We start from the raw sequence: 20,963 nt of genomic DNA, 5'->3' as shown, positions 1-20,963 counted from the left end.
TATGGGGATAACTGAATCGTGTTAGTGCTTGCAGCTTTCAAAGTAAATACTCAGCTGATTGTGCATTTTCCAACTGGATCCTAGTTAAATATTGTCCGGTGCTTTTTCTTTTCTGAAGCAGTATCGTCTTCTCCGATGCATGCTTAATTTATAAGCTGTGAAGATGTAATATTGACAGGATTGTACTATCTCTTGACTTTAGACACCTTTAAAAGGGAGAGTCTACTTTGATCTCGTTGATTACAATATTGAGTATACCCGGTGATTTATCTCAGCTATATTTAAGTTGGAGACTATTACACAATGCATGTGTAATGTCTGGTATTTTTCAGTTGGTGAGATTATATGACCGATGTATTTAATCAGGGCACTAAGTACTATTGAACAGCGCTATCTGATGCCTGGGATTTTATCAGTCGGCGAGAATATAGGCTGATGTAATGCTCATCTCACTTCCTGTGCACATTAACCTGTGTTGCACAATGCTTGTGCATTATCTGGGATTTTTCTGTCAGTGAGATGATATGGCTAGTCCACAGTAAGTATTAGAAATTTGATTCAAAATTAATTGTCTAAATTATGCCATGTTAATTTCTACTGTACTTACGGCTCTCCAAGTACAACTTATTGGAAATCTATCCATATTTTAATTTTAATCGTATTTAGGCGATACAAAACCTGACACGACATCATCAAAATAAATGACATTTTCCGTAAGGTGAGCAAAATCTTTATATTAACGTCAAACAAAATCCTCTTAGATATCATTCCATATGTTGATTTGACTAGGTAAAATATTTGCTTTTAGACGTTTACGGAGTAGAAAATAGCATAAAATAAACATGGTCTTTTCTATTGAACTTCTAGTACTATACCGCAAAGTAAACTGAATGCAAGCCCACACAATGGTACCTCAAGTCTAGTCCTACAATGTAAGACATATCACATATTGGTTTTGTTTAAGTCCTATGACGCCCAAAACATAAATATCAGTGTCAATGTCTTACATGTAGGACTACCGCAAGTCTGGAAGGGAACATGTGTTTAAAGACTATCGACAGTAGTTGAACTATGGGAAGAACCCCAAATACATCGCATAAACTTGAATTATATGCTTGTGAAACACATTTTCTTTCGCTTTCATTAACTTCCCATGAACCAAACCTCTTGGGTTGGTCCCTTAAGGAAAGGACTGTCCACGGGCAAATTTCAGTTGAGTATATGCAATTGTTTTTTTTTTTTATGCCCATCAATTATGAACAATCTATGATACACTGGCCAAGTCCCATATGGGTTTGATGGATAAAGATGGACTTACTGGTCAATGTCATTTGCATGTGTAAAATTGTATATACTGTTATAAGGTGGGGATCTGAATTATTTCCAAGTTACGACCCTGTGGCTTAGTTCTTAGGTGAATTAATGGATCCAGAGTTCAAAATCAATTACATGTATACCTTTTGGGGGTTGGGGGATAACGATGGACTCGCGGGTCTATGTCATTTGCATGTATACATTTGCATATATTGTTATAAGGTGTGGATCTCAATTATTTCCAAGCGATGACTGGTTGCTAGGGGTAGGAATGAACCCCGAGTTTAAAATCAGCTGTATGTATGTGTATACGTTTGTCCTTTTACATGCATAAAGTGCATATATAATCATAGGCTGGGGATCTCAATAGTGTCCATGTTATGGCTCTCGGGCTACGTTCTTCACAATGTTTGTAAGGGGGTGGGGATGGGGGGTGGTGGTAACAAAAAATCATAGCAAAAGAAACTGAAACAAAATAAAAATAACCCCGCGGTAAGATCTAAAACATTGTTTTCTGGTAGTAGAGATTGCCTTCATTTTTCTTCCAACTATGAAATCTGGGTTTAAAAGTAACTCTCTCTCTCTCTCTCTCTCTCTCTCCCTCTCTCCGCCCTAAGTTGTAAATAACGTTCTTCTATCAAATCTATTCACGCGCCTGAACTCATGTAATTCTGATGGATATTTGTTACAGAGCTCGACCATCAACATTTCATTATTATCCTTTCCAACTGTAACTACTATCTAGTCCTTTGATAAAATGACCACATTTACGCCTCAAGTGCGGTATATTTTATAAGAACTCGCTATTGTTTATAATTCAACTACAAACTAATTTATGTCAAAGCATTTGTAATTAAGAAGCTGCTTGACAGATAAAAAGAAAACAAAGTCCTTTCAGTGCATTTCACTCTAATTATTGATTAATTTGTATGATGATTAAGGAATGATAAGCATATTCTTTAGAACATTTCTACATAGAAAGAAGTGCTTTACTTTAGTTTGAAGGTTTATCATGATTCCATGTCCCATTAAAATCACGATTCATCAGTTTAACCGTGATTGGGTTTAAGTCTCAACGTCCGTTTTAATTGTGCTGAATTATAAACGTTGTTCATAATGTATATTGTATACTAATCCCTCTATCACAGATGATATCCGGTGTAAACGTTGTTTACGTTTAATTACAGGGGAATACCCACGTCATATTTTAACCTAGGATTTGAAAAGAAACCCCCAGGAAACGGTAATGACGTAAATGCTCATACTTTTTACCATTTAAATTTAAGTGTGAGCTTGAATAATTGTAAATTAATATTTATATTGTGGAAAAAGAAATTAATACGGAATAAATAATATCTGAATCGCGTGACTTCTTTTTCTCTTTCGTAGTCCCGCAGACACCTGCGATTCCCAGTCATCAATGTTTAAGTCACTTGGAATGCGCTGAGCATCGTTTCCAGCTTTGCATTTAAAACAAAGTAGACAACAGTACAATAATTCACGCATTTCGCTGTTTCAAGGTACGTTCCACTCTTATTAGCTTTAAACATATTAGCACAGATGCACTGAAGTCAAAGCTTTGATGACAATTTGTTATGTTATAGTTCGTTCCGCACATCATCGCGAATGAAATGAGCGTCTGAAGTTCAGTCAGTTTTCAGGTCGGTGTCATAAAATGTTGTTAAAAGTAATTAATTCGTTTCTGGTACGACGTATTTCAATACCTTCGTATCGACATACAGCGTAACACATCTCCTTAAATACGTGCTGAAACAGGGTAGAACAGCTTCCGATTTCACTTGAGCTTTTCCATTAGCAGCAGAGAGGGTGAACAGACCATAGAATTCCGACAAAATAAATAAAACAAACAAATAAATCATCTCGTAGAAAGGTCCAGATTTTACAAATGAACTTTCCTTGAGATGTTTATTTTTGCAATGACCGATTGTGCTAATAAAACCTCAGTTCGAAATAGTAGCTGAAAAAATAAAGTACTCTACGTGTTTATTTATTTCTTGTTTACCTTTTTGACGACCAACGTTGGTAGGTACCCTCTCTGCTGCTATTAATTTACCACCATACCAAGTTTGATGAATATTTTTCAACGCGTTCTCGCTGTACTTTCTCTTCATCTGTTTCATCTTCATCTGAATCTTCGGAATTTGTTCTATGTTTCAAGTAATATTCAAGTTCTGATGGTGGTTTTTCTATTTTGGGATTTATGTTTTTTCTGTGTTTATAATATATCATCAAACTTCTGTATCGATCTCCACCGCAATTTTTGCAAATCTGATATAATCCTCTAACGCCGTTGTTACATCCAACACATCTTCGTGGACCAGCATGAGGATTTTTCTTTATAAGATAATTATGTTTCTTGCAATATTCTCCACGGCACCTTTTGTTGCATTTATCTGTTGTTCCTTGACGCAGCCACGCACAGTTGTTCATTATATTAATGATATCTGTTTAATTAAATTTAATTTTATCATCACCCCTGTTACCCAAATATTTTATCAATACCCACACGATATCTTGTTCTTGGATCATGTAAATTTATTGTTATAAATCCATGCGGAGTAGCTTGCGCTCGTGAGAAGAAATTTTTGAATTTAATTATATCCATGTCACCACCACACCAGGTTTGATGAATATTTCGCAACGTGTGTGTGTCTACGCCATTAAACACAACTAAAATGTTGCAGTTGTCTCTGATCACTTTTGGTATTTGTGTATATCGTTGAGTAACATAGATCACGTCTGTATTTTTATGTCTCCCTCGGGAAAATATTCTGGCTGGATTTGATTGTTTATCTAGCATCACATCGTCGTATACAACTAAATTATTAATAAATCCATCTATGGAATCTACGGATGGTGCTTCATCAATATCGGTTACAAACTCTATAACATCAGTATCTTCATCCAGTAATCGCGCGTTTTCATTGAAATCTTTAAGTACATCATAACATCGTTGATCATCAACGGATGGTGCTACTAAATACAACTTATTCCATTTCAACCATCTCATTATCAGATTAAGTAATAATTGCGTCTTACCCCATCCAGATGGTCCTATGATAATCATTCTGATGGAGTTCGGTAGCGCAGGATGATGCTTAACTGGCTCTCGCTGCCGAGTTGCTGAGAAATCAATTATATCCATATATATTATAACATGAATTTATATTGTTTACGCTGTAGAGTTAAAACTCCAACTATTGATTTAGCTACGGTTACAACAAAAAATAAAAAAATAGCGTACGGTGGAAAATGTTCTGTATGCTGTAGAAAGAAATTTTCGTTTTTACCTAATAAGCGCGGTGGTGATATTGCTAATTTGATGTCAAAGTTTCCAGGTGCTCCATGGGCTAAATACAGCGGAGAAAAACATCTACCAGGATATAATTATTGCGGTCCTGGTACCAGACACGATATCAGGCTCGATAATCAAGATCAACCAAAACCAGGCGAGGAACCAATAAATGCTATTGATCGAGCTTGTCATGCTCATGATGTAGCTTATAAAAGTAAAAATCTACAAGATAGGCATATTGCAGATGTAAAATTAATTCATTCATTAAATTCTATAAAAAATAAAAATATTAGAGAATCATTAGCTAATTGGTTAGTAAGATCCTCGATGAAAGGTAAATTAGCGATTGGGGCTGGTAATTAATAATGGAATCAATTTATTATTCACCGAGAGGATACTGGAGAGGCAAAGCAGCAATTGGTAAACTTGCTGATGCAGCATCGGTTAAACATTCTACTGCTAAAACGTGGTTATCTAAACAAGCAATATGGCAAATTTATCTACCACGTCCTAAACAAATTCAGTACTCGTATTTCGATGTCAGTGTTCCTAATGAAGTTCATCAAGCTGATATTCTGTTTTTACCGCATGATACTATGCGTGGAAAAACGTACAAGTACGCGCTAACCGTAGTTGATGTTGCAAGTAGATATAAAGAAGCAGAGCCGCTATCAGCGAAAACATCATCTGAAGTAGCCGATGCGTTTGAACGAATTTATCAACGAGGTGGTGGACCACGAGGTGGTCTACGATGGCCACAGCTGCTACAGGTTGATCCTGGTAAGGAATTTCTTGGTCCAGTATCATCGCTGATGAAACAACATAATACCAAAATACGACGAGGTCATACTGCAATTCACCGTGATCAAGCAATTGTTGAGCGATTTAATCGAACACTTGCTGAACGGTTATTTGGATATCAATACGCGAGGGAATTTATTCAGGATAAAAGATCTCGTGAATGGGTTGCAAGATTACCAATCGTGATAGCTGCATTAAATAATGAGATTACACGAACAACCAACATGAAACCCATTAGCGCGGTCACAAAAAAAAATATACCAACACAACGAAAAGATGCTGGAAAACAAAAAATATTAGGTGATGTCACAGTCAGATATTTATATGAGCCTGGTGAACTTGAAGGTGGTAGCGCGAGAGCAACTGATCCTATTTGGAGTGTTACCACACACAAAATATCTACCGTGACAAGATCCACTGGAAGAAATGTAGGCGTTTCCAGACCTGCAATCTACAGATTAGATTCAGCTGCTCCTCAACGTGGATTTACACGTGAACAACTACAAATAATTGCCGCGGATACACAACTACCGCCGCGATCACTCCGGTGATTTCGATCACTTAACTAGCGCCAAGGGTGCCTGCACCCCGACGTCGATTACACTCAAGACAGGTTAACATGGTATTTTCTCGTGTATGACCGCGACTATTATCTTTTCTATCTACGGTAAATTGTCTTGAATCATTACTCGAATACCGCCATAACATTATACAATTACAACATGCGCAATGATTGTTCTGCTGCTGTTTTAACTCAATAATAAATTCAACATCAAGATCAAAGTCACGTTTATTTTTTTTGTCAGATTGTTTGTATCCGATTAATTTTTTTCTTATTATATCATCATCGATGATGTTAAATTTATCAACGATTTCAGGAATTATAATTCTACGTAATTGAGATATATTTCTGACCCTCGATACCGCCAAATAAACTAAATTTGACCACTCGATGCGATCGTCTACAATCCAGACTCGTGTATCAGAAATAGTTAATCCCTGAGACGAGTGGATTGTCATAGCGTATCCCAACACCCATGGAGATTTGTCAGTGTGTATTGCATCTTCGACCACACTGATATCAACGGCGACAATATCATTTAATACGAGATTCTGTTTCCTTGACTCTGTCTGTCCTGGAATATCAACATTAATATTCTGTTTTCGTGTATCTGATGGTCTATAACACAACGGTACGGGTAGTTCTGAATATTGTTCTTTATGTAGTTGAAATAACTGTTGTTGTAAAGCGTCTCTGATTATTTTTCTACTTGCTACGATCAAATCGGTGGGTCTCCATGAGTTCAAAAAATCACTCATTGATGTCTCTGAGATCACTCCACGTAATATTTCACACTGAATTTTGTTTGATTGTAATCTGATTAATTTTTTAAACTCCTTCAAATTTGCATCAAGAGCTCTATGATCATCATCTATTTCTTCGTAATAATCAACGAAATTTTTTAACCAATCATGTGGAGATGGTCCAACAAAAGGCGGAGGTTGACCATGATCGCCACACATTATTATGGCGGTATTTTTCGTCAACAACCAATCAAGAAACATTTTTAATGTATCCAATGAGACCGTGCATATCTCATCCCAAATAATTATTTTAGGTATATATTTTTCCCCCATCCGTTCAGGAGTCCATGTATCCCCGCGCCACCGGAAGAAACTATGATACGTACACGATTGTACTTGCCGCTGTTTCATCTCACGTGCAAGTCTATGTGTGGGTGTCAGCACGATTATATCTGAATTTCTAAAAACATTAATTGTTCGAGTTGTTTTGCCGCATCCACCAGGTCCATTGAGATATACTGTCTTATATCTGGTTATTGAATCACTCAACGATGGTGCCTTCGACATTTCTGATATTTTATTACCCTCACGATAAACATCTCTCACTGGAACATCTGCTGATTCTACATAATTGTGTAATAGTTCCTTTTTTATTCTCCACGAACCCCATCGTTCATCATTACTTGTAAATTTCATAACAGGTTCTAAATATTTACTTGAAATATAAAACGAGTCCGTTGCGACTCTGACTGCGGCCTCAGGAAATCTATTAATCATCGATAATAAATTTATAGAAACATAAGCCAACATGGAAGATCTTAGATGAGTATATTGCGGGGATACGTCATTTATGTAACTAACGATCGTACCTAATTTTGTTCCGTCGGATAAATAAACACTCTCTCGATTTACAAATGTATTTTTCGCCGTTGTATCAGCGATTATAAAATCGTACTCGGCATCATCTAAAATTAATCGTGCGTGATGTCTTTTATAATCATATGCACCACCTTGAGTAAATTTACCTATAATTTTTCTACCGAGATCTTTTGCGGTTTTGAGTTTATTAGGAATATCGTCCTTAAACTCGCTAATAACTTCAGAATCTGACATGGGCAACCAAACTTTGGTCTGTGCATGATATGATATAATTGCCTCACTGACCACCAACGATGTCAGTATCATACAATCTAGCATATATCGCAACAGAACTATAGGTGCCCAACGTTTTTCACAAAAATGTCTGCCAAACCAAACATAACAAATCTTGTGAAGATTTTCGTTAAACTCGAACGACTCAATACAGGCGAATCCAGTCAGATCAAAATCAGGTAATGGTCCATTAATTGCCACTCGCGTCATCTCGTTTGTAGGGTGACCAAATCTTTCAAAGTACGTAGAACAATCTCCGTATCCCAGAAAACTTCCTGGATAACATGCAACCATATCAACCGAAATAACATCATTGTAATTATATTTGGTATTCCATAATCCGCCATGTCCATATTCGACGCAACTTGCGCGTACGTCCTCGAGTAAATCAAATCGTGTTGGTTTCCATGAATTTCGTTCCCTGGCGAAATGAGCCGCAACAGATGGAACGGTAAAACAATTAGTTAGTAATTTGTCAGTATTTTCCACGTGCTTGCACTGTAAAAACGTCGCAAGATTTTTCATCTCGTCATGGAGGGATTCTGTGCGATATATTTCACCACTCGGTTTGACAAACTGATCAAATTCACCCTCCTCATTACTTTTGAATAACCATACCGATACAGGATCGGTTTTACTTATTTCGTTAATAAAATCAAACATACTCATATCTGCCACAGAATTATCTGCCACAGAATTATCTGCCACAGAATTATCTGCCACAGATAATTCTGTGGGATAAAATCTAACAGTTCGATCACGTGGAAATATTGTTACTGCGTTAGTCCATGCGTGCGCGTTATGATCGATAATATTTATTGGAGCTCCTTTCGATTTATATTTCGACTGGTACAGTACTTCTCCCGTTATTGTCGCCACAGTTATTGGAAATTTTAATATTTTTCCTAACTCAGCAACATCTTTTATTGTAGCACCGGTATCCTTAACTGAATCAGCCCACGAGTTTATTTTTTCACGCCTTAAATCAGTTAATCCATTTCCACGCATCGCGTTTGTAAAGTGTTCTATTACTCGTTCAGCCACACAATTTAACCTTGACAAGGTCAAGGATGATAATTTCATCGGCGCTAGTTTATCAACGTTAGGTTTTTTATTTATCTCATAAATTCCATAAATAACTGCTGTTACAGGATATGCTCGTTCATAATACGGTTTATCAATACCAGTCAATAGACCCGGTCTGGAATTTTTACTTAATATGATAGTTTTATTATTGCCAAGGACAGGATCATACTTGTCACGGATAATCCAACTATCTGTTTCTGTTAATACAATAAATTTTACTCTGAAGAAATATTTTTGATTGCCCTCGTATTCAGCGATGTAGTTAATGATAGTTGCCGCTTGCTTGTCGTTCATTGTGGCATCCGTGACAGCGTCCTTGACGGAGTCGACACTGACTTTGTCAGTGTTGCGTATAATCTTGAACGTTGACCATGTATGAGATGCACCATCCGTGTAAAATTCTTTCTTAGCGTCATGAATTTTCGAGATCAAACTTTTATTTTTCGGATCAACCAGATCTCGTACTGGCAAGTCAGAAGATAATCTGTCAAGGTTGAATTTATACTTAACAGGCCTAGTTTGGGATAATCTTTCAAACTCGTTCATATAATTAAAACAAATATTTAAATAAAGAAAATTATATATATATATACAATGTCCCAATGCAGATGGTTGATGATCGGCTCAGTAAATCGATGCAACAAATCCTGTAGAAAGGAATATTGTTGGATGCACTCACAAAACATACGACGAGGAAGTCTAGGACCAATACCATGTCTACGGTGTGGTATTGGAGTGCGAGGAAAGACAAAATTATGTGGAAAGTGTGGCGGGAAACGGTTCAGAGAGCTCAGAAGATATTATGACAAAAAAAATAATAGCGGTGAAAACGCTATAAAATCCGTGGAGGATTATATATCAAGATTTCAGACAAACAATGATTTAAACATATAATATTATTATAATGGAGCAAAATATATTTGTCCCACATCCTGTCATAACAAACTATGAATCAAATATTAATGGTATCATCAGACACCGCAAGTTGAAGAAACAAGTTGGTTATATTACTAATGCTGGTTATCTAATGTTCACATGCGGGGGGGAAAAGAAACATTATCTGTGTCATAGATTTACGTATGAGTGTCACAAGGGTTTGATCAATGATGGTCTTGTTATTGATCATATTGATGGAAATCCTCAAAACAATAATTTATCCAACCTTCGTATTGTCACGCAAGGCGTGAACTCTGCATGTGGTAATACAGGAAGATGTAAGACAATCGGAAAGAGGGCGGTAATTTCCTCAAACATAGAAACTGGCAAAGAAATTATGTTTCGTTCAATATCTTCTGCTGCGAAATATTTTGATATTCACCCGCAATCAGTACAAAAAGTCGCAGAAAATATATATAAAACCACCTTCTCGAAAAAATATAAGCAGAAAATTACATTTCAGTATCAATAACTATCATCACCACATTATTAACTATCATCACCACATTGAATTAATTTTTTTAATTTATGTATAATCGTGCACGACTTTATGTGGCGGCCTGGATGATTTTGATATAGCGTCGAGTACATTAATTACTTCACGGCCGCATATTGGCGGATCTGTCATTGTTTGTGTGGGTAGCGTTGAATACCAAACTTTGGTTGTTGCGTGGAGTGGTGCGACATACTTGATAAATTCAACAGGTGGAGCTAACCCGTACGAATCAAAATAAACAATTCCACGCGGATCAACCGCGTATGATACCCAATGAGTACCAGGTCCAGAACGTTTGTCAAGATTAATAATACCTGTTTCTAGTTTGTTTGGTTGTTTCGGTAATTGATCTCGCATAAAAACACCTCTAAAGGCGGATATTTTTAATTTTTTAGCAGCATCAAGTAAATCAAAATTTGATGATGGAACGTTTAACGAAATGACCCTGGAAGCCTTAGGCCTCTCCCCCAACGAGATCCCGGTAATCTTAGGCCGCGTCCCTTTTTTTTGTACCCCTGCCCTGTTGCCTTCTTTAGTGCCATTCCAGCTGCTGTTCCAACAGCACCTAACGCGGCCGCTTTTGCTATGGCTGGAGCAGCCGCAGCTATTAATGCCAGAATGGCCGCAAATAGTGGGAATATACCACCCGTTTTAACCATGTCTTTGATGGCGCTTGAGGAGAGATGGAATTGAACTCCAGTTTTTGATTCTAGGGCTTTATTGAAATGTTTAATCTGATTATTTGTCAACGATAATTTGTTTGGACCACCACCAATCTGATCTCGTTTCAGTGATATTTTAGTTCCGTATTTGTTGGCGGTTTTTGATTGAAGCTTTTTTACCTGACCGGGGGTCAGAGTAACATTAACATGACGATACGACATTTTTATATAAAATATATTTTTCTAAATAACACGATTAAAGATTTTCCACCGGTGCATCAACGACCCTCATTCGACCACTGCCACCTTCAAGTAACATGGCCTTGTCGCTAAGTATGACCGCGATCGCTCTGTAATCAACACCACCGGTATTTAATGTTGCTTTGAGATGTATATCAACGACAGATTGTTTTGATAGATCAAGATGTTCTAATGAAAAATAATAAATCGGGTACAAGTTTTTAAAATCTAGTTGTGATATTTGCAACCCGGTATCAACATTTTGATCACGTCCCATAAATGACATCAAACGATGATATGCACGTCCTATGTGATTTAATGCATAATTTAGTTGTATATTCTCCGTTGGTTCTTGTTGTCCGTTTATCCGTAAAGAAATATCTGTGAGACCTAGTTGGTCAAATATCATATGAGAGTGAATTTGTGAGTTTAAACGATTACGGTTCTGAAACGCAATAAAAATATGTCGTGGTGCAGAAACACCCTGTTGTGATGCTATATGCCATGTAAACTGACCGTTAACGTTAGTTTGCATGCTATCCGTGCCTGTTGTTAACCATGACAACAAGGATTTACCACCTGCATCCATGAAAGAAATTAATCGCTGTTCTTCTGCGATCGTTGGAGTCATATTACTTTACCAGCATCACCAGCGGGTCTCCACAGAGCATCATTATCATCGTTCTTTCTTACAAGAACAACCGTGTGTCTAGCTCCAAAAATAACCTTTTTAACATTCCTGCAAAATCCAAAAATATGCGATAGTGGAATTGTACATGAAAAACCTCTATTGCCTCCTAGCAACATATTTCTACGTGCTGCAAATCCCAAGTTGAAATTGTCATTAGAACCATGAACTATTGGCCACATATCAACATCAGCGTTATCGGCAAAATTTCTTGGTCGTCTTATATTATACGGATCACTTTCAGGGTTATTGGAGTTATCTTTCACAAACATCATTGTGGGACCTGCTGATCTTGTATAATCATCAGAATATCTCGCCAGACCAATTATTGTTGTAGCAACGTCGACATCATTCTGAATTGATTCAATATTTTTTCCATCAATCATGTATGTGGCGCCACTAAATAATGCTATGATCCCGTTGTTGACAAAACCAATTTTTACTGGATCCAAGTAATTAGTATCATCCGTTTTTATAATTGTACCTTCTACCTCAAGAAAGGCATCAGCGGGTAAAAAGTATCTACTTGTGTCATGAACTTGTAGTTCAATTCTTCCACGTTGATCTGGTTGTTTTGCGTCATAGGAATAAAATTGATAATCACGTACAGATTCATCCTTAAGGACGGGTGCTTCCATGTCAAATGCTGTGTCGGATACGCGCTTGAACATTTTATTATAATTATTTTTCGTCTAACACGTTGATCACCGCCGCCGGAAAGTTCCACCTCGGAAAGTTCCACTTCCTGATATCAAACTTGAGATATTATTTCCAGATTCACCGAGTCCTTGATCTGCTAACGCCGCTAGTTTTTGATTTGCAGCCTGATTTATTATTTTACTAACATCTGCAGGCATCACCTCAGTACTTGCCAGTTTCACCGGTGGTTGTTGTTTTCGTCGCAATAATCGTGCTAGTCTTTCTTTGATCGCCGAGAACGCCTTACCAGCAACATTGACAATTGCACCCGGAGCTTTATCACGAACAATATCAATAGCCTTCATCGATAATTGTTTTGCAACAGGTGCTACTTTTGGAGCTATCCTTGTGAATAATCCTCGAATAACATCACCAAGTCCATTTCCGTAAATTGCTTCATAGATTGGTAATCGTGAGTTTACCGCTCTAACCTGTGTGGGTTTACGATGATTATCATGCACAATCATCTTATTTTATTTACCATTTATCTAACAACTAGTCATCAACGAGCTCATCAATAAGTTCTCGGTAAACGCCGATATCCATGATACCACCTTGAAATAGTCGCCGACAAATATCAGCTGCTTCATTGGTTATTTCTGGTGAATTATTTCCAGCTCGTTTTCCTCCTATGAGAACTTCTAACCGTGACACTTCATTGATGATATTATCAGGACATAAACCAGATCCTGTTTTAGGTTCATCTTGAGGTGTTTTAAATACTGGTGGTTGCATTACCGGAGTAAGTACTTCAGTGGTGTCCGGGGGGGAACCTTCTCGAAATCCATGTGGTGAACCTGTCGGTGTAAATGTCATTTTCGGTGCAGAAATTTTATGTAAAGGTGAAGAAATTTTCTTCGAGGAGGGTGATTTAAGTGACTCTTTAGCCTTTTTAATTTCCGACTTCAACCTTTGCTGCGGCGAAGAAGATTGTTGTTGTTCTATTTGTTGCAGAGGTGGAGGAAGCTGATACTGGGAGGACTCTTCTTGTTCTAGTTGTTCCAGTCTCTCTCTATAAAGTCTTTTTACTTCTTCCTTAAGTCTTTCAAATTCTGGACCTCTAGCTTGTTTTTTGTTGTAATATACGCGATATATCCACTTGATGAAATTATCATCATTTGTTTTTTCATGACGGGGTTTTAAAATACTAGATTTATCAGATATACTATTTAATATTGCTTCAGGTAATCTCTCTCTTTCAGTTTTTCTAATTTCCTCAACAACTCCTTCTTTAAATTTTGCAATTAATTCTACGTTTTCTCCTGCTGGTTTGGATTTAGATGCAAGTTTTTTTCTCACATCGGCGACTTCAGTATGAAGTTTTTCATTGCCTTCAAGTATTTCCTCATCAACAGGTGGAGGTTGAGCCGCAGCTATGCCAGGTGGAAGATCTCGTAAAATCTTCTTTGTCTGTTTAGTTCTTCTTGCTGTTTTTTCAGCCTGCACCGCAGTTTGTTCTAATACCGGAAAAATACCCTCTTTCCTCTTCTTATCCTCCTCTTTAATATCTCCCCATATAGTTTTTTCAACAGCCGCTGAAGCTTTCTCAGTAGCTGCAGTGACGGGTTTAAACAGTTTTTTAGTGTCCTCTTCATACTCAACTTGTGCTTCTTGCTGCGCTTGCAAGTTTTTTCTAAATGAGTCTCTGACAGGAAGAAATTTTTTAATTGTTTCTAATCGTTCTCGTGCTGTTCTTGCAGTATGAGATTCTGGATGTACCATTTTATTATAACATAATAATTTAATTAATATCAGCAGAAGAGGAGCAGCAGAGAGGGTACCTACCAACGTTGGTCGTCAAAAAGGTAAACAAGAAATAAATAAACACGTAGAGTACTTTATTTTTTCAGCTACTATTTCGAACTGAGGTTTTATTAGCACAATCGGTCATTGCAAAAATAAACATCTCAAGGAAAGTTCATTTGTAAAATCTGGACCTTTCTACGAGATGATTTATTTGTTTGTTTTATTTATTTTGTCGGAATTCTATGGTCTGTTCACCCTCTCTGCTGCTCCATTTAATCAAATCAGGCTTCTGCTGTGGACTAAAATCTCTTAACCCAAAGTAGCAAAGGCGCATACTGAGAATCTTTGACCAGTATCTGGCCTATAACTATTCAGTAGCTTTACTGTATGTTAGGGGAGCTAGGCAGGTTTTAAATATTCCTGTTGCCATGCTCAGTGAGGCTGGTTCACAACTAATATCCATTTAGCAAAATTTAGCTATTTCCTCAAAGATGTTCTTCACACTCTTAGGTAGAAACCAAATTTTGGATAAATGTACTCTTAGCCAAAATTTGGCTAGTGTCTGCAATGCCTCTTAGTATAACTCACATGTGAGGTTGTACAAAACCAAAATCGAGGTAAGTATGATTAGCCCAAATTTGGCTATCTGCAACATTGTCCCTTTCCATAATGTACATGTATGACTTTTAGACAGAAACCAAATCTTGGATAAATCTATGCTTGGCCAAAATTTGGCTAGTGGCAGCAACAGCTTTCAGTAAAAGTTGCATGTGTGGCTGTTAGAATTGAAAAGTTTAAAAGCTGTATAATTCGCCAAATGTAGCTATCCACTTGAGTGTCTTGTACCGTAATGTACATGTATGATCTTTAGGTAGAAACCAATTTTTCGAGAAATATATGTTTAGCAAATATTTGTTTAATAACCACAAAACTGTTGTCATAAACTGAAGGTGTGGATCAAAGAAATAAAATAAATTTTTGAATAAGTGGATGATTAGCCAATGTTTGGTAGGATTGAAATAAAAGCTTGGAATGATAAAAAAATAATGTTACTGTATTTCTTAACAAGTGTTTATACAGTAGACTCATGCTGTAGGGCACCCTTTTAATTGCAAGTGGAGTTTGGTAAGAAGTAGTCAAAATCTGGTTTAGTGGCCACCTGCTTATAAAAAAAGTCATCTTTTCCCCTTTCAATTTTCGGTCAAGTTTGCCTGCAGATGTTTCTGCTTCCATGGATCCTTGTGTACTGTGACCATGATTATCTAAGCATGATTCTTTTCCCATCCCTGAACTCTTCAACCACACTTAATAAGACTTGCTTGTAATCTCAACTGCCTGACTGATTTTAATAACTGCCTTTAATTACATTTATTGCATATACAGTTCAATTTATTGTGATCTTACAATGTGCTATGTCTTACTAATCTGTTATCTAGCCATCTACCTAGCCATCTACCTATATGTACTTGGCCAACTATTATTTCTTTCCTTTCTCTCTATCTGCTGCCTTCCTCTCTCATTTACTTTCTCTCTCTCATTCTGTTGTATCATGCCTTTCTCTTAAAATCCTTGCACATTACACTCGTTTGCATTTAAGGCCACCTATAAAGAACATGTATGTGATCCTTATGTTAGACTACTCATTGTTGCATGCCATTTTAAAATGTATATAGTAGATTACACAACTTAAGTGTAACATTAAAATTTAATGAATGACAAAATACCAAACCATCCCAGTGATTTTTATAAGATTTTTTTAAATACATTAATTCATGAGGTAAATTATTTATTTTACCTCCACCCACCACCATCCCATTCTAATGTGTGCCAACCCTACCATTCATAAATGTGTAATCAGAATACTGTCTAGTGAATACACATTTTCTGAGCTGTAATCCATAAGAAATGAGTAGATACAAAAAAATAATACCACATTGCTATTAAATACCCACATTTTTAACAATACTAACATATGGCCTTTAAATATCCTTATTTAAACTGTAAATTTAGAACTTTCTGAAATTGTTTTATTTCAGGAATGCTTTGTTAAGTTTTGCTACAAAATGATGTGATGACATAACTTGTGCACATTTAAAATTCAGTACACTTGACCAGTATGTTCCTGTATATAAATCTTTGTAAGGAATGACTTAATTGGCTTTGACCTTCAGTAAGCCATAAACCTTTGCAGCACAGAAATAAAGTACAGTACAGCTAACATGTATAATCTATTCAACCAACAAATTGTCTATGCAGTAAGAATGTAAATGAATGAAGGAAAAAACGTTCAACTGATATTATGTCTTTATTTGAATATTTCATAAAAAGGGATAGGCAGCACATATTGAATGATATTATCTAGGTCAGATAGAGTAATAAGAAGGAAGCATATTATCAAATATGTTGTTGTAGGGTTTAATGCCATTTTTCAGCACACGATAGGCTATACATGGCGGCCAGTATTAATGGTGGAGGAAGAACCTGGGAAAAACCCCAGAAGGAACCACCGACCCACGAGAAGCTAATGGAAATCTTTCTCAAATACACATATTAGCCGAATCCGAGACTTGAACACACACAGACAGAGGTGATATCAAGTATGTAATCCATTTTATTTTTAAACATGACATCACATAAGAAATGTGACTCAAGCTTTAAATATAACAGGAAACACAAACATAATGATATTTTTGTTTCAATTTCAAATGTACATGTTCATAATTATGTAAAAACTTTGCTTCTATATTGTGATATTTTGTAACATATTTAAATCTTAACACAGTTTTATAGGATATATTCCATATATTATCAGCATCAAAAATTCCATTTCAAAGATTGCCTGAGGTTCAACTTTCGTGATTTAAAGTCAAGTGGTTAAATATTTAAATTTTTACACACTCTAAAGACATGTCTTCTATTATAATTAAAAAATAATTGATGTGACCTAGTGACTATTCAGAGATGCTGTTTTACCCATTAATAACGATTCAGTTCTCGAATAATATGTTTCTTTGATAATAATCACCCAATCGTAAAACTTTGGAGAACTATTACTACCAGTCAAATCCAGTGCTCCCAAATTAAAACTCTTTAGCTAAAAGGAGAGAGGATGCAGTAAGGAGGCAGGTCTTACCTAAGAGATCCAACCAATGAAGCTCTTGAGAGTGGTTCAATAATTCATACCTGTGTTTAACATTTAATGTATATTGCAACTGCTTCCTTTATTTGTTCATGTTCCCTTTCCATAACACATATTTGGTTGTTTGCTACCTGTAGTTCAAACTTGTTGATTAAATAAATTTTGTTGATTTTCTGGATATCTTTCATATTTAATGTTGCTTCTACACCATCAGCAAATTGAAACTCAAAATTTCCATTCTCAAGTTTCCCAAATGGCTTTTTGCAGTACACGTATGTCCTTTCTTTACCCTCCAGCAGCCTCATGTAGATTGCACCAGCATTGTGCTCCACCAGCCCAATAGCGTTTGGAGAGATTAACAAAGAAAATCATAATTGACAAATCATTTTCTTCTTTATTGTTGGGACTGGAAAATAAATTATTTACTAACAAATTAACCTTTTGTACATTATGCCTTGTTGATTAATGTTACTTTAAAGAGACGACTGTTTTCATAAAAGAAAGACTTTTATGTCCAAATTTCTTAAATATGATGTTGGTACCTGTAATGAATAGTCTTGTGCTGATGACAGTGAAGGAATCAATATAGAGTATAGGATCACATCATACCATCAGTATTATTCAAGTTTTGTCATACCCTTAGCACTAAATAATCTTTTATTATTGGTATTGGGTATTGATAAACTGTATTCGACATACAAGTAGTAATAGAAGAAAAACTCTTATTTTCATTTGCAATCACAGAATGATAAGAAAGCACATAAATTACAATTAATAAGCACACAAGCTTATGAAAACAATTGAGTTGCCAAACAGCATTACATTTTTTAATTGAAGTCAGTCACTTCTGAATCAGATTGGTAGCTCCACCAGGCAACCAGTGTGACGTGTTAAGGCTGCGCATACAATATGAATACATTTTGACATCTTTGCAGTAAAGCTCTGGTCCCATAAACCATGCCTAACAATTATAAGCATTTGAAAATATCATGACAAAGAAAGCATCACAGAAAGTTTTAGCTTGAATGACACATGCTCTGTTTTGTTTGCTAACATTTTCAAATATTAGAGGAATAAAAATTTACTTTGAGAAATATTATATATAACTGTTTTTTTCTCATCACAATATTTACTCAGTTTTATGCCATAGACTATGACAAACTACAACACAAAAGCTAGAACTTAAAATGATTTATATCCTGATCTGTTCGAAGGAAAGTGTAAATAATTATAAAATAATACAGTCATCCAGACTTGTAAAGGTAAATTCAGTCATAAATGAAAATCCCTTACAAAAACAAAATCAAAACAGAATAGCCTGTACACTGCTTCTCTGCATAGAGTTTATCTCTCTTAAGCAGGATCTTATAAGATACAGGGCATTTTTGTTTCCTTGTAATTGTGGATGCAGCAAATTAACTATTAGACTATTGTGGTGGGGACCAGATGGTTAGTACACTGGCCTCTGGTACCAGAGGATGCAGGCATGAACTGCCATGAGCATTGTTTCGGAACAGCTCTTCTGGCATTACAGGAAGAGACCATGATAATGGTGTACAGTCTGTTCATGTGAGATGTCAAATGGTGGTCTTCAGGAAGTGTTAAATCCAATGAAATTCAAAAGTTCCCCAAGCCTTCCATTGGTATTTGAAAATGGGAGCTACTTATATGGCCGACCATGGAAAATCCCAGTGCTCTTTTATGACATTACTGAAACCTCCTGACCCCTACCTTTCAGGACTATGACCAGTGAGTTCTAACTTGTGTTAAATACTAAAATATGTCATTGTAATTGAAATATTTGTATATTATAACTTTGATCCCCTCCTAAGGTAGATCCACAATGATAGGACAGTCTCAAAGACCATCATGGTTATTCAACATGTGGGTAGTGGTCACTCAGAGCATACAATGGCACATTAATTTCTCTTATGTTATGATCAATGATAGTTGCACTTTTATCTGTTACTCTAGTTGGGGTGTTAATTAATTGATTAAAGTTGTAAGTGTCAAAGTTACTTATCCAACTTCAAAGGTAATCAAACTCCCACAATATTTGGAGGGTGTGTGTGACTATCATTATAGGTGTCACAAACTAAGACTGTTATAACCTGATTCTATGGGAACTGTACCTTAAGTCACAGTCAGCAAGTTAATGGCAACTTGATTCTGTAGTAAACAGTGGTGCAATTAATATCAGAGATTGGCTTCTCAGTCAAGATATTTGCTTGCTACTCACCCTGAATGAATTTGCATGCTGAATTTTTCTGGCTTACAAATTTGCATATTAACATAAAAATGTATGACATGAGATTTGGTCAAAAACTTAATGATTTGAACATGTTTTCTACAGATATTAGAACTGCTGCATATGTAACTTGTGAATCAATCACATAATATAATTCTGTCATTATTGCATGTAAGGATACACATTGCCATTTTGAATATTTTCTGCCAAGGTAAAATGTAATCCCTATTCCAGTTTATCTGCCTTTTTAACTGCAATACATATCCATAGAAAAACATATTTTGTTCTACAAAAGTCATTACCTTTACACAATATTTTGCCATCTCCCTAACTAGAATCTGGAGAAGAAAAAAAACACTAGTTGGTAAGATTGTCTGGTCAAATATAAAAATATACTTACATTTCACTTTTACATAAGTATCCATATATATGCCATCAAGATTTATGCTAATCTTTCCTTGTCCACTGAGTCAAAGACCATCTGTTGAGGAGAGAAATTCCTGACCCTACAAAAATTATAAATGTTTCTGTATCTATTAATAACAGCTTTAGCAATGTTCCTTTCTCTTTACAGCACAATTATTATTATTATTATTATTATTATTAAGAAATTAAGAAAGAAAAAAACTTAATACATAACCCTGTCATTTCCATGGAAGAAACCTTCTAATTTTACTAACATAGTGTATATCTGGTGTCAGTTAGAAATGTATTTATGGAGCTGAAATGGCCCTCTACAGTGTACAAAAATCTGGCTGGTTGTCTGATTATTGTGTTGTTACATTATGTATCTATCATGGAATAATGGTTCTCATTTGCAGACAATTAAGCCTTTCATTGAAATTTCAAAATGAAAGGTCACAAGTTTTTTAATTTGCGTGTTTATATGACACATAAGTATACAAAAAAATTATTTAAAAATTGTTTCAGGTAAAAATATAGAAATTAGTTTAGTAATTTCCATTTTCTGTGTAAAGGGTTTTAATCATGAAGTGTTTCAGTTGATTCATTTTGAGCAATTCTATTGCCTATAGCATTCATTTAAACAATATAAATTGTACTTTCTCTCTCCTGTCACACCACCCTCTACTGTCTCATAATCATTCTCCATTTCATCTTCTTCATGAAAATCATA

General features: G+C 35.9%; 1 protein-coding gene across 7 annotated transcripts in view; it reads left to right on the top strand.

Annotated features, from left to right (window-relative positions):
* Positions 1 to 431: 431 nt before the first annotated feature.
* LOC149775612 (uncharacterized) overlaps positions 432 to 20,963 on the top strand; it is an 89,071-nt gene continuing 68,539 nt past the window's right edge. For 4 of the 7 annotated variants that reach the window (XM_089943247.1, XM_089943251.1, XM_089943253.1 and 1 more), the window contains exon 1: positions 432 to 538. In XM_089943247.1, the coding sequence (XP_089799373.1) occupies positions 525 to 538 (14 nt within the window). In that variant the 5' untranslated portion in view covers positions 432 to 524. Of the gene's footprint in view, positions 539 to 2,703; positions 2,835 to 16,873; positions 17,039 to 20,963 lie in introns of all 7 variants that reach the window. The other 3 variants (XM_089943249.1, XM_089943248.1, XM_089943250.1) reach the window with 3 other exon arrangements.

Source organism: Sinohyriopsis cumingii, chromosome 19 (genome assembly GCF_028554795.1).
Source record: "Sinohyriopsis cumingii isolate HCF-2022 chromosome 19, ASM2855479v2, whole genome shotgun sequence".
Taxonomy (NCBI): Eukaryota; Metazoa; Mollusca; class Bivalvia; order Unionida; family Unionidae; genus Sinohyriopsis; species Sinohyriopsis cumingii.
This window is presented reverse-complemented; position numbering and strand designations above follow the sequence as displayed.